Source organism: Oryzias latipes, chromosome 17 (genome assembly GCF_002234675.1).
Source record: "Oryzias latipes chromosome 17, ASM223467v1".
Taxonomy (NCBI): Eukaryota; Metazoa; Chordata; class Actinopteri; order Beloniformes; family Adrianichthyidae; genus Oryzias; species Oryzias latipes.
In genome coordinates, this window is record NC_019875.2 from 29,901,053 (window position 1) to 29,923,130 (window position 22,078).

Genomic DNA, 22,078 nt, shown 5'->3' on the forward strand with positions numbered 1-22,078 from the left:
TGACTCGCGGACCCACAGCGCCCCCTAACGACGCGGTCCATAACACATCCTGCTCAGAGAGGTGAGGACTGCAGCGAGAGAACAATGGGAGTGGACGTGGAAACCATCAGACCAGGAGACGGTAAACGTTTTAAAGCCGCTTTGTGTTTACCAAAGGTTTCATTTCTTTAATTGTAATTGTGTGTTTACGATTCAGGAAAGACTTTTCCGCAGAAAGGACGCACGGTTTTCGTGCACTATGTTGGTAAGATTCCTTTATTTTTACTTCATCCTTGTATCTGTCAAGTGAACCGCAGTTAGCTTCGATCTGCGCCCGAAAAAAGGCTCAGAAATGTTCGTTTTGTGGTCGAGGAAAGCCGTTAAAGTGATGAATGAGGGCGGTGATCATGGCGAAGTTAGCGCTCCGGCTAGCAGCATTAGCTTAGCGCGTTCGTACAGACACGGGGGCGGAAAACCCGACTAATGTGGGAACAAATGGGAACAAACGCTGCCAGGAAACCTCTAACTTGACCATCAACGAGAAGGTTTACAGTAAGGGGCGGGAACCAGCCCACGTCCCCGTATTTATTCACCAGCTTTGTTTTGCACTAAGCTAACCGATGCTAACAGCGGCTAGCGCGATTCGTTACCCCGAGAAAGTCTGGCCCCTTCGCGTGAACGCGCACTCGTGCATTATTTGCGAGTTCTTGCTGCCGCGTTCCACCCGAACCAAAGGGCAGAAGAATGAAGGTCTGCTTAAGGAGATTTTTAACTATTTTTCTGTGGTTTTTGTGAATTTATATATGTTTTAATGGAAATGATCAATAACCATGTGCATTCATAAAAATGTGTTTGTTCTTGCAGAACCCAAACTTTAGCAGCAAACATCTTTACAAACTCCTCAGATTTTGGTTCTTTCTCCTCCCTTCATCATTTATGGCCTGTTAGACTTTGGTTGGTGGGGGGGTCTCCAAGGCTAAACCAAAGGTGTTCTGATCCTGAACAGGTACGCTGATGAACGGGAAGAAGTTCGACTCCTCCAGGGATCGAGGAGAGCCGTTCCAGTTCAAACTGGGAGCTGGGGAAGTTATCCGCGGTTGGGATGATGGCGTGGCTCGGGTGAGTCTACCTCAAGGGTCCCCAAATCCAGGCCTGTAGGGCCGGTACGTGTTCTCCAGCCAACCTGCCGTTGAAGCTCCTTATTGGGCTAAACACACCTGGTCCAGGAAAACCAGAAGGCCCTCCCGGCCTGGATTTGGGGACCCCTGGTCTACCTGGTTACGATGATTGCAACGATGCAGACGCACTGCTGGACGCTTTTTCACGAAAACCAAAACTCGTCTCAGAGTCTCAGTCAGTTTGAGTCCAACTTGTTAGCTGTCAGCGATGATTTCCTTCAGGGAAACACGGCGTTGCTCTTCATCAGTTCTGTTTCACTTTGTGGAAACCGTCTTACTGCCCTCAGTAAGTGGGAGGGGGGGAAGTTTCACGGCGCAGATGGAGCAGAGAAACTGCCGAAACTGCTGTGAGAACGTTGTGTTTTACTTCTGAAGCCGATCAGCTGAGCTGTGAAAGCCAAACGGAGGCGGGAAGTGAAATGTGGATTTTTGGATTCCTTTAGATTCTCGAAATGCCGTTTTTCTTCTGGATAACTCAGACCTCAGACTCCAGCGTTCAGCTTCAGGCTGGAGTGTTTGAGTTTCCTTCAGTTGAATTCTTCTTCCTGTTGGTTTGAAGGTCTGCGATGGCGACTGACGTGGCGTCTCTGTTGTTTGGCGTTTTTGCAGATGAGCGTGGGTCAGCTGGCCAAGCTGACCTGCTCGCCGGACTTCGCCTACGGCAGCAGAGGATACCCGCCCATCATCCCTCCAAACTCCACCCTCATCTTCGAGGTGGAGCTCCTGAAATGCTGAGTGGTTTCAGCGGCGACTTCCTCCTGAGTTTTCCATTCCACCCACATCCTCATCTTCCTCACAAGCCGATGTTTCTCAGAGTGCCACAGGAATCTTTTCTGCCGTTGAAGCCGTTCTAGAATTAAGAGTTAAATTAAGACGATCCCACCTTCTTGTTGTTTTTGAACAGAAGCTGATTCACATTGAAACGGAACTGCTTTTGGGTTTCATACCGGAAAGTTCTAATTTTAGCCTCATTTTTCTGCCGCTCCTCATAAGTCTTAAGGTGACGGTGGGCGGAGCTTCTGGACTTACGGATCTGTTTTTCCTTCATTATTTTCTTTATAAAGAAACTTTGGGAACAAATCGGCCCAATGATTTTGACGGGACAGAATCCGTCTGGGATCTCGTGGGTCTTTTTCCAGCGCCGTGGTGGTTCTTCACGTCTCGCCGCTTTAGTGACAGACGAGTTTTTCCTGCGTCGTTTTTTTCTCTCTGCGTTTAAAAAAGTCGGCACAAATTAAAAAAAACCAAACAGAAACCACTGAACCAGTTGTTCACTCTGCTTCCCTTCGTGTTGCCATACTTCATGTAAAGATTCTGACACGTGTTCTTGGACCCGTCCTCGTCCGTGTGGCGATGAAAACCTTCGTCTCCTCTTCCTCACTGAATCACTCAGATCTTTTTTTGTGGGTATTGCAGTCTTACAATAAAGCCAGGATACAAACCAAGTCGTCGTTTGTTTTTGTTCCACGTCACCAGTTAAACCAGAGCCTTTATTCTAGATTACAATCACATGTTGGAGCAGATCTGTCACCTGAATATCTGGAACATTTTTCCCCGTTCATCCTTAGAAATGTTCTTTCCAGAATTGATTTTAAACTGTAGATATTACAACAATTGGACTCACATTTTCACATTAATGGCTGAGTTACAAATGAGCGCATTCATTTTCTAAATCATGTTAATCCCATTTTTAATCTAAAATGTATCTGTGGAGTTGGGGGATCATTTATGTCAGACGTGTCAAATTAAGGATAATGAAACATGACATTGATTGGAAATAACAAACATCCACATACATTTGTAAATAGTTCAGTTGTCACTTCATCATAAATAGACGCAGTAAATCGAACCGAATATGAGAATAGGAAGTTAGTCATAAAGGGGGAAGTGAACGAGTATAATTCCACTCCTGCTTTAGTAGATGAAAGGACGACACGGATCACTTCTTGTTACTTCCGTGGCGTCCGTTCACATCCCGTCATGCACGGATGTGCTTTGCTCAAAGGCCGTTTTCAGTCAGTCAGCCTGCAGTTTGTCCAGGAGGAACCCTGCGATGACATCATCACCACCACGCACCTCCACTTTACCTGAAAATGAAACTTCTGTTGATGCAGGTGTTGGACTTTTAAAAAGTGCTTCTTTATGAGTTTTAATGACTTTTATCTTATTATTTGTCCTGAAATGTTTGAACTTTGAAGAAGTGAGATGACAGCTGAAGGCGGGAACCACAGCAACCACACCTCTACAAGCTAAGCAGGAAACTCCCTTCATGTCACGTCTGTGTTTCAGATTATTTCATTTCATTTAAAAATGTATATTTTTAAACACATTACAGAAAAGTCATTGAAGTACAGAAAACCATGTAAAGAACCACAGACTTTTATTCTATAGCCTGAGTTGCGGCCCGCCTGCCAGCTACTAAACGCACTTTTTCCGAAGACTATTTGTTCTGCTTTTTTGTTTGTAAAGTACAGAATCAGAGGAAACATTTGCTTTTTTGTGTCCTCTCAAATAAGCCTCTAAAATCGAGTTTTGTTTGCTGAATGTCTGTAATGTTTGACAAAAACAGCTTTGTGTTGCTCTCATCTGCTTTTATTTCAAACCACAGAGGTTACACCGCATGGATTAGAGATTTCGACTTTTTTACTGTGGTGTTGAAACCAGTGAGATTATAACTGAGATTACGAAAGCAGGAAGTCCCAAACGATGACGAATCGCTTTGAAGTGTAAACTGGGCCTGACTCCAGTAAGTATTGGTTACCTGGATCAGGTGTCTTCAGTCAAACAGAAACTGAATTCAGCTAATGGGTAATGAAGCGGCGTTAGCTGCTCAACAAGCAGGCCGGTAGTCCACGAACAGGGTTGGAGTCCAGGTTGGACCATCCTTTTCCTACAGCACAGGCTCTGGTGACCCCAAAAGGGACAGCATATAGCTTCACCACAATAGCACACATTTAAATGAAATTACTTTAAAGTAAGGCTTTTCACAGCAGTTATTAGGTTTGATTGAAAACTATTAGTTAGAAAAGATTAGTTAGATTAATTCATCATAGGTTCATCATAATTCATCATTATTCGCGCACAAAAAGGAATTGCGCAACAGCACTTATGCCATTAACAGCAGAAGCATCCTCCACCAACAGAATGTTTGGTTTGGTTGCAGTTTTTCAAAGGAACAATTGGATTAGTTTAGAAAAAGTCAGCCTTCATCACCCTCCAACCTTGATGAGGAGTAAGAGTCGTCTTTCTTGCTGCTTCTCCTTTTCTGTTGTGTGTTCTGTACAACAATCCTGCAGAAATCCTCGTTTTGCAGGAAAACCTGCGCCTGAGGTTCCACTGATGCCACTCCTTTTTATGGTATCACAGCCTGCACGTGTCCTGGTTTTATCTGACGTTTGAACGGAAGGTTTTCTGTCTTTTGAAGGAGACAATTTTGTCAATAGTTCGTTTTTGTTTCTGGCGACATCTGGCGGTCAAACGGAAGAACTGCAGCGTTTCTTTCATCATGATCTAAAACGGACGTACTTAGTATTTAACAACATATTTGTTGAGATGTTTTCATTTATTCCCTCTACACACGTGTTACTCTTTCATGTACGTCCTTGTCAGTATAAAGCAGCTGTCCTGTAGTTCCGTTATTACTGCAAACACTGATGTTTTGAAATGGAGTTTAGCGCGTGCAGCAAAAGCAGCTTCAGTTCACATTTTTCATGATTTCTACTGTAAAATGTTTAAATCCACTATTCCAATTTTAGCTTTTCCTTAAAGTGTTTCTGCACAAATATAGACACGCGCACGTGCATTGTGTAATTTATGCAGGCTCAGGAATAATAATAATAATGAAATAAAAACGTTCGATTGCTTGCTACTTTTGTGGCATTTTGATGTCTCTGCAAAGATGTTCAAACTTCCAGCGGTACCTGAACGCATCCTGGTGATAAAGGCTGGTTGTGGTGACCGTGGACGCCTCGCTCCTGAGCGGGGAGGGTTTCTTTGTTTGTCAGCGGGTCTCGGATCTGGCCAGGATTCAGTTCTGGTTCCGCTCGGAGGAGGATGTCTGCCGTTTGTCTGACCGCTCTGCTCCTGTTGGGCCGCTGTCTGGCGCAGCGCGCATCTGCGGACGGTGAGTGAGTGCGCAAAGATCATCCGGCAGAAGTGCGCCGGGAAAACAGCCGCTCTCTGAATTCTCTGCACCTTCACTTCTGCTCCCTAAACGAGTTTCTCTGAACTTTGAATCTGAACCTCTCACAAAATGTTTGAACAAAAAGAGTAACAAATTAATTTCTAGTAGAAATGACATTACTAGAAATTAATTTGTGACTTTTTTTGGTTTAAATTCACTTAATAAACTTAACGTGAGTTTATTTTATTTTATTTTAAATTATTTTGATTTTAAGTCCAAAATACAGTCCCCATAAAAATGTTTTTTTTTGTTACAGGGTTGAAGATTTTAACTAAACGAGGATTGTAACAAATCTATAAATTTTCCCAAGACAATTGTTTCCCTAAACAACAGTAAATATCATTTCTATGTAACAAAACTGATTGTTGAGTTTGAAAGTGTAAATCGGACAACAGAACCAAGGAAATATAAGTGAGAAAGTTTGGAAACAAACACTCACAGGGTTGAGAGAAACTGAGGTATGTGAACAAATGGAGCCACTTTAGCGATAATTCATGTATTTTTCTCATTTTACATTTATTTAGGGGAAAGTAGAAAAATAAATGATTAGATTTAGTGAAAAGTTTCTTTGTTCAATGGCTGACCGCTACACCTCAGCAACACATGAAATGTTCCTAAATGTGTTTGTGTGCGATAATGCACAGATGGTTTCATTTCTTGGTTTAAAATGGTTTACCATAAAATTTTCCCCTTTTGGGATTAAAAATTTTCAGTGATTTCAGAGAATCGCCCAAAACGAAGCTTTTCTCTGCTTTGCAGTCTTTCTAGCTTCACTAGTTCTTCTTTATTCTTCTTAAACCTTTTTTCTGTCACTTTGAGTTTAATTTCCATCCATCACTTCCTCTGTTTCTGTTATTTACTGGCTTTAGTTCACTTCAACCAATCAAAACAAAAGAAAAAAACTAAAGAAGACAAACAAACAGATCTGCAAACACAGATATATCCACCCTAGATAGGACAGTTAGTCATGATTTTTTCAACTAATATGTTGATGAGAATGTTAAAATGTCAGTGATTTCATCTTCTTCACAATGTAATAAATCCTAATTGGATGTTCTTCCCTGCAGATTCTGGCCACATTTGTTTTTTTATTCCTTGTATTTTTTCATTCCTGCTTTAACTGTTGGAACCCAGTAAACCGTTTATTGAAGGAACCCGTCCTCCAGAACCGTCTGAACCCACAGAGGCTCCTCTGCTCCGGGACCCTCAGCCGTCATGGATGCAGATGTGCAGCAGAAACATCTGCCGTCTGCAGAGCCGTCTGCAGAGCAGCCAGCATCCACGCCGCAGTGACAGATATGTGGACCCAACACCCACGGCTGGCCGGCTTCTCCTGCCTGCTGTCAAGAATGTGAAGCATGCCTTCACCGTCCCATGTGAAGAGTAGATGCTTGTCCCTGGCAGGGAGGGCTGACTTCCTGTTTACTTCATCTGTGCAGGAACTGCCTCCACCTCCCTCCATGACGTGACGGAGACGTCTTCCCGCTTTAGTTCACCTCTGAACCCCTCTTTTGGGACCGAAGTGACAGAAAAGTTGTTCTCAGGCCTTTCTCTGTGTGACCCGCTCTGCTTCCTTGTCTCCCAGCAGCTGCAGAGCGGATGTGGCCCTCCAGGCACAGGAGCGGGGCCCCTGGCTTTGCAGCAGACAAGCGGGGGCTCTACAGAGACCAACACGGGCCGGGAGACCCGGACCCGGATCTGCTGATGGCAGAGAAACACAAGAACTCCACGCAGTTTGTGGTGAGACGCTTTAAACGCGGCGAGGAAATGAAGTTTTCCTTTAGGATGAAGAAGGAACTAATGTGGTTTCAGGGCAGCGACCACGCGTACTACACATCCAAGGTCTACGGCCCCGGAGACGCTCCAGCCAAAGACCTGTGGGTAAACATCCAGGGGGGGCAGTGGAAGGTCCTCAGGTTCCTGTCCAACTCACACAGACACGCAGAGGTGGGATTTGAACATGTGACATATTGTAATGACTCACTTCAATGAAAATGTTGTTTTTGGTGTTTTTTTTTTAAACATTTTCTGGGGATGGAAACAGTAGCTGCGGTTTCGTGGACAAAAGTAATCGGAAAGAACGCCTGATCAGAATAAAATTGCATCATGTAAACACGCCGTTCGGAATACACTGCCTCGGTCAGACTCTTTCAGATCAAAAGTTTTTTCCGATGGAGATGGGTGGTTTATACCGATTGTTGATCCGATCGTTGAGCATAGAGACAGTTTATTCTGATCGTGGGTCTCTGCTGCTCTGGTTTACGTCATGCATAGACGGTGCGGCGCTCCAGAGGAGGCTTCGGGCCCGCAGTCCATCCAGCCGCTCTGCGTCAGCGAGCTGCCGGACTCGGGAGAACTGGGTCTCCGACCAGAGGAGCGGCTTTGGGGTGCTCTGTGAGCTAACGGAGGCGGCGCACCGGGCCGGCCTGAGAAACCTTGTAAACAATCATGTGGATTTGTGTTTCCCGTCGTGTTCAGATAAAAAGAGGCTGATGTTATTCCCACATATTTCGGTGCAGATTGCAGCTTTGACAGCATGGATTTAGGTTCATCCACGGCTAAATGCTGTTAGCACTGTTGGAAATAATAATCTGTCGCTTTGAGATTACTTTTCCTTGTTGCATGTTCAATAAAGTCGAGAAGGAGAAAACCACGGGATTCGACCGGATTAAGTTTAACAAATTTATTCCCTAACAATATTTCTAAAAACAGAGTAAAACAAAATAAAACAGATCATCTGGGTTCCCAAAGTTTCAGAGCTTACACAGCGCCGAATTACAAACGTCTTAACGTGTCAGCCTGTTGGGAACAGCGAAAGTTCCTCCGTCCAGCTGTTTTAACATGTCGGTTTCAGCCTCCTCCTCCGTAACACAGCATGCCGTCCAGACTCCTCCTCTGGACGCTCGGATTGGCTGGCAGGGAACCTGCCTACTTCTGTCAGTCCATATTAGGAGTCAGGATCCGTTTCCCGCGTCTGAAGTCACCTCCCAGACTGACATGGTCCCGCAACCAAATGGCTCCCCAGGTGGCCCCCCCATGTGGCCGGATCTTCTTAACATACAGTAGACAATACACCTTTGTTCCCCACACGGGAGCAGATGCCTGTGGCGATTCCCAGGGATGGAAATCAGTCTCAGAGATGATTGATTTATGATCCAAGTCAGACCTACAACCAAATGGCCTCAGAAGATCAAAGACCGTTTTCTCCTGCAGGGGGTTGAGATTGGAGCTCCAGGATCACAACCTCTTTACATATGCAATGTTCAGGAAGCCCTTTTGAAATTTCAAAGGAACCACACACAGTAAACCTGGAGGAAACCTTCAATGAAATAAAGATAAGATAAAAGCCTAGGAGAAATGAGAACCACAAAAAATAAATTCCTTCAGCATGCATCAACCTAATCCTTCTTCCGGCTCCGTGCAGAAAATTATGAGCAAACAGGCACTCAATAATAATCATAACTATAATAAAAGCATGTTTAGAAGATCATCTGCTCTATGCTGCAGCTTGTTTGTTTACAACGGAACTCAATATTTCTTCTTCTACGGTCGTTTCCCGTACGTGTCCAAATGATTTATTAAAGTGAGGCGTGTGTTAATGTTTGTTATAATCAGAGAACGTTTTTCTGGGCCCATGTACACAGTTCAATTCTAATCCGATCTTTAATCTGATCAAGCTATTTTGCACATAGAACCGCAACCACTGATAAAACAATTCATCTTAAAACTGCAGTTCTATTTCTTTTTTTATTTGTTGTGAATCAGGAGCAGAGTAGAAAACGTTGTTTAAAAAAGATAGTATTTGTGATGTAGAAAATACGCTGGGCTCCCTGCTCTGCTCCATTCTGATCCTCCACCTGCAGACCAACAGATCCATGAAGGTCTCTGTTTTCCTGGTCTGAGCTGGAATCTGGATCAGAACTGGACGGATGGATGGATCTGGAACTGCTGCTGTTTTTGTTGCACCGCTCATGTTAGGTTAAGGTTGTGAGGGGCTGTAAGCTAGCGGGGCAGCAGGTGAACAGATGGGAAGTGGGGGCAGGCATACTCTGTGCCAACAGTCACAACTCAGAGGTGAATTTCTACTAAACTCCTGCTGCTCTGCAGAAACTATGTCCTAGAAAACCACACAGATTTTTGGATTATGGCTAAAAAGGGCATCATCCTTATTGAGAGACGACTGGAAAGGCTTTGTAAATATATCAAAGGATGATCAGAGTGGAAATCAGGAATGTTTTCCTTCTCACACTGTTAGGACGGGTAAGTGTTTGCAGACTTTCTTACCTTATTTCATTGGTTCTGGTGTCAGATTGAGGACCGGAGTGGAACGTTAAGACAGAAGGATCAGCAGTTAACATTCAAGTTAACTCAGAAGACGATGTTTCATCAGGAATTAGCCCTAACTTCTTTTTCTTTCCGTTTCCAGAGAGTAAATCTTTCCTTCAGCTTTCCCTTCTATGGTCATCCTCTAAAAGAAGTTACCGTGGCAACAGGAGGTGAGACTCTTTCATCTACGAGGCTGAAGAGAAACTAAAATGTGGTTTTCTAGTCTGAACTGATCAGATCTGAGAGAGTGACGCCATCCATGAAAAATGGTTTATTCCGGCTCACACCAAATTAAGTCAATTCAGTTGCAGGTTTTTTTAACGATACGGCCAACATCTTGAAGCCAGACGTTGTCAGTGAGCGGTGATTGGTTGTTCTGAGTTTCTATGGCAACCACTCTCACCAATCAGGAGTGAGCTTGTTGGAAGGCCACGCCCCTGATGGTTCAGTTTATAACTTGAATGAGTTAAACTGTACCAGCATACACCATTTACCATAAGTGGGATCTGGGACTTCAGCGTCTTCAGGTTTCTGGGTTTGACGTGGATTCTCTGGACCCGTCTCATCCCTTACGGGGTCACGGTTCTGCCGGACCCTAACCCGACCTCCTCCCGCAGGTTTCATCTACACCGGAGCGATCCTGCACAGGATGCTCACAGCCACGCAGTACATCGCTCCTCTGATGGCCAACTTTGATCCCAGCCTGTCCTCAAACTCCACCGTGATGCTCCATGACAACGGTAGGAAAGGGGCGGGGCTTCCTTTGCTTCTGTTTTTTGGGGAAAAAGCATTTTCCTGTCTTCCTCTCAGGAACTGCGCTGGTGGTTGAGTGGAACGGGCTCCACCTGCAGGGCAACGTCCGTTTGGGAGGCTTCACCTTCCAGGCCGTCCTGCACAGCGACGGCCGCATCGTCTTCGCCTACAAGGAGGTGACTCTCGCGCCGCCGCTCTCCCTCTGCCGCCGAGCGGCGAGGCCTTCATGCCGATCTCCTCCGCTCAGGTTCCCGTTGACATCCGTGACATCACCTCGGAAGACCATCCGGTCAAAGTGGGGCTGTCGGACGCTTTCGTCGTCCTCCATGAGATGGAGCAGATCCCCAGTAAGGGGATGGTTGTGGTTTCCGTCCGCCCTCTTCGGCGGCCGCCTCCTCATTCCTTCTCTGTTCCAGATGTCCGCCGGAGAACCATCTACGAGTATCACAAAGTGGACATCCTAAAATCCCAGATCAGCAGCTGCACGGCGGTGGAGATGCTCCCCCTCCCCAGTAAAAGGCGGTTTGTCATTTGAACTTGTTGTCCGGCTGCATTCGGTGACTCTGTCTTCGTCGGCAGCCTGTCTGCAGTTCTCCAGCTGTGGTCCATGCGTCTCCTCCCAGATCGGCTTTGACTGCAGATGGTGCCGCCGGCTGCAGAGGTGAACCCAGAGGAGACCCCCCCCCCCACTCACACACACATTAGTGTAGTTTTAACATAAAGGTTTTTAACTCACAGTGATGACTCATAAATCCTTTGAACTTTGTTGTTTAGTGGAGCTTCACCTGTTTTTTTTAGACATTTTCACGTTGACTGTTTTTGGATTTAAACGTTTTTTTTAAATTTAAATAAAACACTTGGGCTGCACGGTGGAGCAGTGGTTAGCGCTCTTGCCCCCGGTTCAAGTCCTGGCTGGGACCAGAACACCAATGGGGGACCTCTCCGGGGAATCCGGAGTCCCGCCGTCCAAAAACATTCTTCACAGGTCATTGGATACTAAGGTAACACGAGTGTCTGATATGTGGCCCTGCGGCAGATCGGCGATCTGTCCAGGATGCCCCCTCCCTTGCCCACAAGGGGCCGGGATAGGCTCCAGCAGCCACGTGACCCCAAAAGGGATAAAACGGATTAGATGATGAATGTATGAATTAAAATAAGACATTTCTTATAAAACATAAAAACACTTTGATCTCAATTTCTGCCCTTTTGGCAGTAAAAAAATGGCAGAATTTACAACTAAGAATTGATTTTATTGTGTAGTTTCAGATTCATTTCGAAATTATTGTGTGATATAATGAAAAAATATACTAAAAATATGGAGTATTATTAATTATTACTTATCAGAGCAAAATGTTAAGTGGAAAAAAAGCTCAAACAGATTCATGAGGGTTTCAGGGAAACTTTTTAAACAGCTATTTTTTCCGCAAAAAGCCTGATTGGTTTATTTTGTGTAGATGTTTCACAGTTTTTTTAAGCCTCGCACGACTTTCTTCTGTAACTTTTTCAACGGTTTTCGTGAGGGGAATCAAAGTTTCAGACGCTGCAGCTCATAACGCCAGGAAAGCCAAAAAGATTCTGATCAGGACGGATTCCTGCCACGATGTTCTGATGCAGAAGAACTTTAGGTTTTTACCATCAGAGTCAGTCCGAGAAGATTTAACCGTCAGCATCCACCTTCTGAAGCCGCTGAATCCCTTTCAGGGTCACAGGGTTGCTGGAGCCTATCCTAGCTACTGTCGGGGTTCACCCTGAGCAGGTCACCGGTCTGTTGCAGGGTCACACGATCACATGCACACCTAGGGGCAGACACCAGTGAAGCTATGAAATGTGTCTGGACTGTGGGAGGAAACTGGAGAAAACCCACATGTGGACGTGGAGAACACGCAAACTCCACACAGAAAGAACCCAGCCAGGGTTTGAGCCAGCGCCTTGGACCAGCGTGCAGCCGTACCGTCAGCCTTAACGTAAAACATTTATGATAATCAGTAGATTGTTCAGAATCAGCAGGAGTGACCCCCCCCCCCCCCCCCCCCCCCCCGACTTCCTTTCTCAGATGCTCCAGCGGCTTCGACCGTAACCGGCAGGACTGGGTGGACCACGGCTGCCTACAGGAGGTTCTGTTTGTTTTTCAGCCGCTGAGTCGGAACCAAACCCTCAGACTGACTCAGCGTTTGTTTCCCAGGAACGGGATCCCCGCTGCCTTCTGACGCCGGACGCCACGTCACGCCCACTGACACATGCCGCCCCCTCCCCCACATCCTCGCGGCAGTGGGGGGGGTCAGGGGAGACCCCCACACGGCTCAGCGGGACCTCCACCGGCCCCCCGCCAGGCAGCGGCTGGAAGGATAAGTCTCAGAAACCAGCCGGCAAAGCTGCGGATGGTAATGATGTCAGAGGAACGCCTCGTTTCTGGGCGTCGGCCATGCGTGGTGTGACAGCAGGAGGGGGGGAGGGGGGGTCGATGTGGTCAGTTATTTTCCAGACCAATGCAATGTGAGCGTGTGCAGCAGGCTTGTTCATGTATGTGCATCCTTCCGGGGAGCTGCCTCTGCAGACATTGAGGCCTCCTCTAAAGGTCAGGCCTCCGGTGACCTCCGGTGACCTCTTCCTCTGGTTGTTGTGGAGGTGACCCAAAGGCTCTCAGGTCAAAGCTGAACGTTTCCATGACAACGCTGTTGTTGTCTTTTGCAGACGATGCATCGATCTCGCTCCACATCAGTGAAACAGGTGAGTGCTGCTCAGAGGACTGATCTAACGTCTGATGATCGCCGGACGATTGCCTCGCAAACATCAAATGCATCATATCAGATATACCTACATGATCACGTGTGATTCACGTCTGACGAACGTCCGATGAGCGACGGGCAAACACCTGAGCAACATCTGACCATCATCTAGCAAACGTCAGAAACACGTCTGATGTTTGTATGTTGAGCATCCGTGTCACATACGGTTCACGATCGTCTGATCATCTGATGCAGCAGGAAACGCCGACGGACAGCGGAGCGAGGGGGGGCTGCAGAGCGGCCCCCTGGCTGCCGTGGTCATCGTGATGCTCGTCGTGACAGCAGCCGTCCTGGCGTCCGTCTACATTTACAGCCACCCGACCTCCACTGCCAGCCTCTTCTTCATGGAGGTGAGGAAGACGGATGTTGTTTAGCTTGTTTAGACTCAGCAGAATCTCAATCATTTCTACTTGGTTTTTCTCTGATTATTGAGATTCAAACGGATGAAATATTTGGTGACGTTCCAACGAGGAACAGTTCAGAGTCTAAAGAAGACGAGGAACCTGAACATCGGTTCTCACAAAACCTTGTGTCCAACCTCCCACAGCGACGGCCGACGCACTGGCCCATCTTGAAGTTCAGGCGGGGCTCGGGGCGCCCCTCCTACGCCGAGGTGGAGACCCCGGGGCAGGACAGAGACGGCGCCGTGGTCATCGACCTCAAACCCTCCTTTGAGGTGACCTTCAGGAGAGAGAGCGAGCAGAGGGAGGGCTTCATCGTTCCCGACCAGAGGGAGCGCTTCCTGCGCCCGGAGAGCTCCTGACCACAACTACAAATCCCAGAATGCTCTGGGGCAGAGAGGCTTCTTTCAAGCTGATGCTCAGGTTTGTTCAGTCAGAGACAGAAAAGCTGTCCAACCTCTGAGAGGCGGAAATGAGAGTTGGACGGAACGTTTTTCCCGTGGTTTTGCTCAGGAGGTTCAAGGTTTACAGAAGCTGCCGCCGCCGCCACGGGTTTTGAACCCTCTCAAAGATGGGCTTTCCGCTCCATATCTGCCCATTCCACACCTCCACGCGCAGGAATGTCACACCTGGACGCTACTTCCTTCCCTGAAAAACACAGACCGCATTCCTGACGGGGACGCCCGCCTCCGTCTGGCGGGCTGACGGCGGCGTTTGTGGACATGTTCCATTTATTTTCTCTGCTCTTCGTTCGGTACGCAAAGTAAACGACAGCAACAAACAGGAAGTCAGATTATTTTGACGACACTTTCCAGACTTCAGTCAGTTTGGAAAAAGCAGTTTTTTTCTGTTTTGTTGTTCTACGTTTTAATGTTTCATCAACCAGAAAGGATCAAAGAATTGTGGGTAAATTAAAATAATTATTCCACTTTTCAAATGAAGATTTTCTGAATCTCTGATCACTTTATGTTCATTTATTTTCGTTCATCTGTTGTCAATTTTTAAAAAATATATTTATTTGATCTACTTTTTAGCACAAAAATCAGTTGTCGGTCGTTACAGGAAACAGTTTTAAGGCGGACGGCGTTGGGATGCACAGCTTCAGGTGATGAGTTCAGGTAACATCGGACATCAGAGTGCCGGTGCGTCAGAGTTTTTTGTTTTCTGCAAACAGAATTGAAAAGACATTAGTGTGAGGTCAGCTGTGAAATATGAATCTGTAATTTTCTAATCCCCGACAGAAAATCCAGACTCTGAGCAGGAAGTGATGACGATAAGATGAAGAATAAAAGCATAAAAATACATGAGAATAAAGTCAACATTTTAGGAGAATAAAGTCATAAATTGATGCTTGAAAAAGTCATAATTTTACAAGATAAAAATTGTGATTTTTGAAAAAATGAAATGTTAACTTAGCTTTGTAAATGTTTCAACAAAGAAATGATCTGTTTAGGATTCAGAGAAACTCCTCAAGGATCTACTGTTTTTGTAAAAGCATGAATTTCTCCTCCTGAAATGTTATTTTCTCATCATCTTTAGACTTTATTCTCACTTCTGGTGCCCCAAACACTCCGTCGTGGACGTCACTTCCTGTTGACTGAAAAAAGCGCCGGTCATGAAGGCGTGTGGGGAAGGTGAGGTCCACCTTGCACAGGTGTTGCAGGTAACCGCCGTCTCAGCTGTCTGGAGGAGTCCAGCGTCACGGCCTGCCGTGGGGAGCAGAGACGTCTCATTTGGATCAGAACCTTGGTTACCGGTTGAGGTTTGAGGCTCGGGAACTTACCGGCTCGCAGGCAGACCGGGTCTTGGAGAGGCGGGACTGCGGGTCCACGTTCAGGCCTGCGCTCTTCAGAGCGGCGATCCTTGAGGAGATGCCGCAGATCTGGGACACAACAAAGCACAACCTGACCTCGGAAAGCTGAAGCGGTGTCAGGGTTTGGACTTGGAGCCGCTCCTGTGGCCCCGGGCTCGGTTCCGGGCTCGGACCCCGTCTCTGCAGCTCACCTGCAGCTCAGAATGCTGAACCTTTGCAGCCGCCGCCGCCACCTGCTCCTCCAGGAAGGACAGCTCCACGACGCTGGTGGAGCTGCTGATGCCTCGGGCGCAGCCCTCCAGCTCTCCAAGCTCCGCCTCCAGACTGTAGGCCGCACTGGCCGCCACGTAAACCTGCAGCCAATAGAATTTCCAGGAACTCAGAGGATCATCGGCGTCATAATCTTCTCATAAATGAATATTGTTTGAATAAAAATTGATTCCAAAGGAAAACACAAAAGTTGATTATAGAGTTGCTGCTTCTTTTTGTGACTTCCTGTCAGCAGACGACCTCGTCTGATAAATGAATCTGGTGACGATTATTTCCTGCTTTTCTTTGCATCACAAATGAATTCAGCTCAAACTCACGCTTTCCTCCAGCTTGCAGAACCGTTGGTCCAGTTTTAAGGGGTCTGCATTTGGGGGCAGCGAGGGGGCGGGGTCTCGCCTGTCCCCTCCCTCTTCCCTCTGCAGAAGCTCCTCCGTGGCGTTCAGCACCTTCAGCACCTCGGTGGTGATGCTGCGCAGAGACGCCGCCGAGGAAGTCTGTGGCGCACAGAAAGGCTTCAGCGGCACAAACTATGATTGATTTATGCTTAAAAAACGTGGAAAATGTCTCAGGAAGTCCAGACGGGAGAAGATCTGAGGGAAGATGGCTTCATGCAGCAGCTTCACTGCAGAAACAGGATCTTCAGAAAGGAAAAAGGAACCCTTGTTTCCCTTTTCTGACTTGTAAATAATCTTATCAAGAAAGATTTCAACAGCAAACTAATCGGAGAAAACTTCTAAGAAGAATTTTATTTCTAAAATCAGAATGTGTGGTTTTCAGACCCCGTTGGCAGATTTTTGGCTTCTTTACAGAAAATCTGCTGTTAAACGTTGGACTTATTTCTGTTTTTACAGTGTTTAGCGCTGCAGCAGAGATGAAGAACAGATGCAGGTCCAACAGGTGAGAAGAAAGGATCCGAGGCTTAGAAGAGTCTGCAGGAAAGCTGCTGAACTCTGGATGAAGCTCAGAAGAACTCACCTCCTGAATCTCCTCTGGGGGGAGAAAAGGCTTTGCGTCTTCTCTGGATGCTCTGTCTGGTTTTTCTTCCCTCTTCTCCCGGTCAGCAGCGCCTCCTGGAGCCTGAGATGACTCCGGATCTCCTGCTGTCAGCCTGTTTTCTTCCAGCTTCTCTCCATCCCAGACGTCTGTTTTTTCTGTCTTTGTCTCTGCTTCCTGTGCCTCCTCTTCTCCTCCTCCCTTGTCTTTGTTCTCCAGTTTCAGACGGATCTCTCCAGATTCCTCCGCCGTCACTCTAAAGACGTTGGCATCCTCCTCTTTCAGTCCGTTTTCATGGTCTTCATCAGCTCCTCCTCCTCTGTTGTCCTCCACCTGCATGTCCTCCAGGGTCATTGTCAACATGCTGCCGATGATTCGGTCAAACTCCCCGTCGTCTTCATCGCTCTGTGCTGCTCCGCTCTCCTCCTGTTCTCCTCTGTTCTCCTCCGTTTCCACAGATGTTTTCGACCAAATATCTGCTTCTTCTCTGCCCTCAAACCTCGGCTCATCTCCTCCTTTCTCGTCTTCCTCCTCTTCAGTTCTGCTCTGCACTTCATCCCTGGAATCGAACATTTTCATGTCCATGCCCCCGGTGAACCCTGCGCCTCCCCGCAGCTCCTCCACCTCCTCGCTCTTCCCGGCCCGGTCCAGCTCATCCTCTGTGGAGGAGAACTGTGAGGCGCTGACCAAACTGGCCAAATCCCGAAGATGATCTTTCTGCAGCTGCGTCCACAGCGCCCCTTCGTCCGTCTCCTCTTCGTCGACCCCGGCTCTGTCCAGCTCATCCTCGGTGGAGGAGAACTGGGCGGCGTTGATTTGATTCACTAATCTGCAGACTTTCATGGACAAATGCTCCTCCTCCTCCTCCTCTTCGTCCTCTGTGCCGGTTCTGTCCAGCTCGTCTTCGGTGGAGGAGGCCCGCGCCGCTCCGACTCCTTTTTCCAGCCGACAAAGTCTGAAGGTGACTTCGTCTGACGCTTTCTCCTCTTCCTCCATGTCCACGTCAATGGATCTGCTCCAATCTTCATCACTTTGCTCGTCTCTGTCCAACTCTTCGTCAGTGGAGGAAAAATACGAGAGGCTGGACCGCGCCACAAGCCTGTACAACCTGCCCTCCATCTCCTCTTCATCTTTATCCTCAGTGCAGTCGCTGTCCTCCTCACCAAACCTCTCCTCTTCCTCATCTCTCATTTGATCAAACTCATCTCCTCCAGAAACAGGAGAACCTCTCCCCCTCTGGATCGGCTCGCCCCCTCCTCCCGAGGCGGCGTCGTCCCGGTCAGGAGCTTCGGGGCTCGGGGCTCCGGATGTGAGGAGGTCAGAGGTCACAGCGTCAGACCTGCGGCCTTTATGATTGACGTCCTGTGAATGTCAGAGTTTAGAAGTCAGATTTCTGTTTGAACGTCTGGATGAAAACTTTCTTTCCACGCGTCACAAACGGGTTCAGAGAAGATTTTTACGATTGTGACACAAAAACGCAGTTTAAGATACAGAAGTGAACATTTTACCCCTAAAGGAGAAGAAGCTGCAGATTCTTTGTTACTCCTCTGAGACTGAAGGGCTTTTCCTTCATCCTCCTCTCCAGGTTCCGTCCTCTCCTCTTCATCTTCCTCTCCTGCTCCTGTCAGGTAGAAGTTCACGTCGATGATGCTGGTCCTGCGGGACGATGAAGGTTTCCTGAGCTCTGCAGGAACTTTCTTCTTCAGGAGGGCCTGCAGAGGTTTACCCAACTTCCAGTTCCCCTCGGAGTCTGGAAGAAGAAGATTTTTCTTCAAAGTTACTGAAAAATGTCTTCAGCCTCCTCTTCTTCAGCAGGTAGAAATGACCACAGAAAAACTGAAATAGAACAGAAACACACGATGGAAAAGAATTTTGTCACCTTTTTGGATCGCTGCCAGGGACATTTGGTCGCCGCCTGAATGAAGGTTAGAGTCTGTCATCTTCCTGTGGATCTCCTGCAAGACGGCCCCCCAGGAGCTGTCTGGTTGTGGTTCTGGTTCTGGTTCTGGTTTGGTTTCGTTGTCGGAGTCCAGTCCCTCGTATGCAGACTTCACTCCGGACTCCTTCTCCAGGGCGCTGAAGACCAGACTCTTCCTCCTAGCCAGGAGGCCGGGGCGGGACAACTGTGCGCTCTGCAGGGCCAGCCAGTTCCCGTCCGGACTCTTCAGAACTGAGGACAGCCCCCCCCCCCAACCCACAGGGTAAAGACACGAAGGAGCAAACATGGACCCACAAAAAAACACACAGCTGCAGGCCGAGACGAAACCAGCACCGGGTTCCAAACATGTCATCGGTGATGTTCTGAGGATTCTGAGACACCGTAACTCCTGCAAACGGTCTGAGAGGAACCAGCCTGCAAACGGTCTGAGAAGAACCAGCCTGCAAACGGTCTGAGAGGAACCAGCCTGCAAACGGTCTGAGAAGAACCAGCCTGCAAACGGTCTGAGAAGAACCAGCCTGCAAACGGTCTGAGAAGAACTAGCCTGCAAACGGTCTGAGAAGAACTAGCCTGCAAACGGTCTGAGAGGAACCAGCCTGCAAACGGTCTGAGAGGAACCAGCCTGCAAACGGACTGAGAGGAACCAGCCTGCAAACGGTCTGAGAGGAACCAGCCTGCAAACGGTCTGAGAGGAACCAGCCTGCAAACGGTCTGAGAGGAACCAGCCTGCAAACGGTCTGAGAGGAACCAGCCTGCAAACGGTCTGAGAAGAACCAGCCTGCAAAAGGTCTGAGAGGAACCAGCCTGCAAACGGTCTGAGAGGAACCAGCCTGCAAACGGTCTGAGAAGAACCAGCCTGCAAACGGTCTGAGAAGAACTAGCCTGCAAACGGTCTGAGAAGAACTAGCCTGCAAACGGTCTGAAAGGAACCAGCCTGCAAACGGTCTGAGAAGAACCAGCCTGCAATCGGTCTGAGAAGAACCAGCCTGCAAACGGTCTGAAAGGAACCAGCCTGCAAACGGTCTGAGAAGAACCAGCCTGCAAACTGTCTGAGAAGAACTAGCCTGCAAACGGTCTGAGAAGAACTAGCCTGCAAACGGTCTGAGAAGAACCAGCCTGTAAACGGTCTGAGAAGAACCAGCCTGCAAACGGTCTGAGAGGAACCAGCCGGCAAACACTCTGAGAAAAACCAGCTTGCAAACGGTCTGAAAGGAACCAGCCTGTAAAAGGTCTCAGAGGAACCAGCCTGCAAACGGTCTGAGAGGAACCAGCCTGCAAACGGTCTGAGAGGAACCAGCCTGCAAACGGTCTGAGAGGAACCAGCCTGCAAACGGTCTGAGAAGAACCAGCCTGCAAACGGTCTGAGAAGAACCAGCCTGCAAACGGTCTGAGAAGAACTAGCCTGCAAACGGTCTGAGAAGAACTAGCCTGCAAACGGTCTGAAAGGAACCAGCCATTAAAAGGTCTGAGAGGAACCAGCCTGTAAACGGTCTGAGAGGAACCAGCCTGCAAACGGTCTGAGAGGAACCAGCCTGAAAACGGTCTGAGAAGAACCAGCCTGCAAACGGTCTGAGAAGAACCAGCCTGCAAACGGTCTGAGAAGAACCAGCCTGCAAACGGTCTGAGAAGAACCAGCCTGCAAACGGTCTGAGAAGAACTAGCCTGCAAACGGTCTGAGAGGAACCAGCCTGCAAATGGTCTGAGAAGAACCAACCTGTAAACGGTCTGAAAGGAACCAGCCATTAAACGGTCTGAGAGGAACCAGCCTGTAAACGGTCTGAGAGGAACCAGCCTGCAAACGGTCTGAGAGGAACCAGCATGCAAACGGTCTGAGAGAAACCAGCCTGAAAACGGTCTGAGAGGAACCAGCCTGCAAATGGTCTGAGAGGAAACAGCCTGCAAATGGTCTGAGAGGAACCAGCCTGTAAACGGTCTGAGAAGAACCAGCCTGCAAACGGTCTGAGAAGAACCAGCCTGCAAACGGTCTGAGAAGAACCAGCCTGTAAACGGTCTGAGAAGAACCAGCCTGCAAACGGTCTGAGAGGAACCAGCCGGCAAACAGTCTGAGAAAAACCAGCTTGCAAACGGTCTGAAAGGAACCAGCCTGTAAAAGGTCTGAGAGGAACCAGCCTGCAAATGGTCTGAGAAGAACCAGCCTGTAAACGATCTGAAAGGAACCAGCCATTAAAAGGTCTAAGAGGAACCAGCCTGTAAACGGTCTGAGAGGAACCAGCCTGCAAACGGTCTGAGAGGAACCAGCATACAAACGGTCTGAGAGGAACCAGCCTGAAAACGGTCTGAGAGGAACCAGCCTGCAAATGGTCTGAGAGGAAACAGCCTGCAAATGGTCTGAGAGGAACCAGCCTGTAAACGGTCTGAGAAGAACCAGCCTGCAAACGATCTGAGAAGAACCAGCCTGCAAACGGTCTGAGAAGAACCAGCCTGCAAACGGTCTGAGAAGAACCAGCCTGCAAAGGGTCTGAGAAGAACTAGCCTGCAAACGGTCTAAGAAGAACTAGCCTGCAAACGGTCTGAAAGGAACCAGCCTGCAAACGGTCTGAAAGGAACCAGCCTGCAAACGGTCTGAGAAGAACCAGCCTGCAAACGGTCTGAGAAGAACCAGCCTGCAAACGGTCTGAGAAGAACCAGCCTGCAAACGGTCTGAGAAGAACCAGCCTGCAAACGGTCTGAAAGGAACCAGCCTGCAAACGGTCTGAGAAGAACCAGCCTGCAAACGGTCTGAGAAGAACTAGCCTGCAAACGGTCTGAGAAGAACTAGCCTGCAAACGGTCTGAGAAGAACCAGCCTGTAAACGGTCTGAGAAGAACCAGCCTGCAAACGGTCTGAGAGGAACCAGCCGGCAAACAGTCTGAGAAAAACCAGCTTGCAAACGGTCTGAAAGGAACCAGCCTGTAAAAGGTCTGAGTGGAACCACCCTGTAAATGGTCTGAGAAGAACCAGCCTGTAAACGGTCTGAAAGGAACCAGCCATTAAAAGGTCTGAGAGGAACCAGCCTGTAAACGGTCTGAGAGGAACCAGCCTGCAAACGGTCTGAGAGGAACCAGCCTGCAAACGGTCTGAGAGGAACCAGCCTGAAAACGGTCTGAGAGGAACCATCCTGCAAATGGTCTGAGAGGAAACAGCCTGCAAATGGTCTGAGAGGAACCAGCCTGCAAACGGTCTGAGAGGAACCAGCCAGTAAACGGTCTGAAAGGAACCAGCCTGCAAACGGTCTGAGAAAAACCAGCCTGCAAATGGTCTGAGAGGAACCAGCCTGCAAACGGTCTGAAAGGAACCAGCCTGTAAACGGTCTGAGAGGAACCAGCCTGCAAATGGTCTGAGAGAAACCAGCCGACAAATGGTCTGAGAGGAACCATCCTGCAAATGGTCTGAGAAGAACCAGCCTGCAAACGGTCTGAGAAGAACAAGCCTGCAAATGGTCTGAGAGGAACCAGCC

The 22,078-nt window shown here is 48.2% G+C and overlaps 3 protein-coding genes and 1 long non-coding RNA gene across 12 annotated transcripts in view; 2 read left to right on the top strand and 2 right to left on the bottom strand.

Annotated features, from left to right (window-relative positions):
• Positions 1–2,602, top strand: LOC101166420 (peptidyl-prolyl cis-trans isomerase FKBP1A). Its single transcript, XM_004079451.4, has 4 exons — positions 1–121; positions 197–244; positions 986–1,098; positions 1,767–2,602. Exons 1-4 carry the CDS (start codon positions 85–87, stop codon positions 1,890–1,892), a joined length of 324 nt encoding a protein of 107 aa, XP_004079499.1. The 5' UTR covers positions 1–84; the 3' UTR covers positions 1,893–2,602.
• On the bottom strand, positions 2,194–5,195 carry LOC110016932. Its single transcript, XR_002292250.2, has 2 exons — positions 5,078–5,195; positions 2,194–3,244 (listed from the first exon to the last, which is right to left on the bottom strand). It is a non-coding gene; the product is annotated as an uncharacterized LOC110016932 (long non-coding RNA).
• On the top strand, positions 5,096–15,251 carry LOC101164006 (plexin domain-containing protein 2-like). 3 transcript variants are annotated; one of them, XR_002875055.1, is made up of 15 exons: positions 5,096–5,280; positions 6,926–7,080; positions 7,153–7,287; positions 9,767–9,836; positions 10,284–10,406; positions 10,477–10,595; positions 10,667–10,766; positions 10,836–10,931; positions 10,999–11,080; positions 12,473–12,533; positions 12,602–12,800; positions 13,111–13,146; positions 13,401–13,555; positions 13,753–14,029; positions 15,146–15,251. XR_002875055.1 is itself a non-coding variant. In XM_023964858.1 (14 exons), the coding sequence occupies exons 1-14, from the start codon at positions 5,211–5,213 to the stop codon at positions 13,966–13,968; spliced, it is 1,617 nt and encodes a 538-aa protein (XP_023820626.1). In that variant the 5' UTR covers positions 5,096–5,210; the 3' UTR covers positions 13,969–14,547. The 3 variants fall into 3 exon arrangements, 2 of the variants coding, with proteins under 2 accessions (XP_023820626.1, XP_023820627.1); XM_023964858.1 differs by lacking the exon at positions 15,146–15,251 and having other exon boundaries at positions 13,753–14,547; XM_023964859.1 differs by lacking the exon at positions 15,146–15,251 and having other exon boundaries at positions 6,929–7,080; positions 13,753–14,547.
• The window catches only part of LOC101164255 (rab effector MyRIP), a 17,389-nt gene continuing 9,876 nt past the window's right edge, over positions 14,566–22,078 (bottom strand). For 3 of the 7 annotated variants that reach the window (XM_020711236.2, XM_011487080.3, XM_023964857.1), the window contains 7 exons: positions 18,562–18,852; positions 18,191–18,432; positions 16,665–18,044; positions 16,007–16,183; positions 15,611–15,772; positions 15,390–15,488; positions 15,159–15,315 (listed from right to left, as the gene is read on the bottom strand). In XM_020711236.2, the coding sequence (XP_020566895.1) occupies positions 15,220–15,315; positions 15,390–15,488; positions 15,611–15,772; positions 16,007–16,183; positions 16,665–18,044; positions 18,191–18,432; positions 18,562–18,852 (2,447 nt within the window). In that variant the 3' untranslated portion in view covers positions 15,159–15,219. Of the gene's footprint in view, positions 14,771–15,158; positions 15,316–15,389; positions 15,489–15,610; positions 15,773–16,006; positions 16,184–16,664; positions 18,045–18,190; positions 18,433–18,561; positions 18,853–22,078 lie in introns of those variants that run through there. The other 4 variants (XM_020711239.2, XM_020711238.2, XM_020711240.2 and 1 more) reach the window with 4 other exon arrangements.

What these genes read in the sequence shown, in the direction of transcription:
- LOC101166420 (XM_004079451.4), top strand. Translation starts at nt 85, where the DNA reads ATGGGAGTGGACGTGGAAACCATCAGACCAGGAGACG. An exon ending in GGTTTTCGTGCACTATGTTG is followed by an intron (nt 245 to 985) that starts GTAAGATTCCTT and finishes GATCCTGAACAG; the next exon opens with GTACGCTGATGAACGGGAAG. An exon ending in GGGATGATGGCGTGGCTCGG is followed by an intron (nt 1,099 to 1,766) that starts GTGAGTCTACCT and finishes GCGTTTTTGCAG; the next exon opens with ATGAGCGTGGGTCAGCTGGC.
- LOC101164006 (XM_023964858.1), top strand. Translation starts at nt 5,211, where the DNA reads ATGTCTGCCGTTTGTCTGACCGCTCTGCTCCTGTTGGGCCGCTGTCTG. An exon ending in TCGTCTTCGCCTACAAGGAG is followed by an intron (nt 10,596 to 10,666) that starts GTGACTCTCGCG and finishes TCCTCCGCTCAG; the next exon opens with GTTCCCGTTGACATCCGTGA. An exon ending in ACCACGGCTGCCTACAGGAG is followed by an intron (nt 12,534 to 12,601) that starts GTTCTGTTTGTT and finishes TTTGTTTCCCAG; the next exon opens with GAACGGGATCCCCGCTGCCT.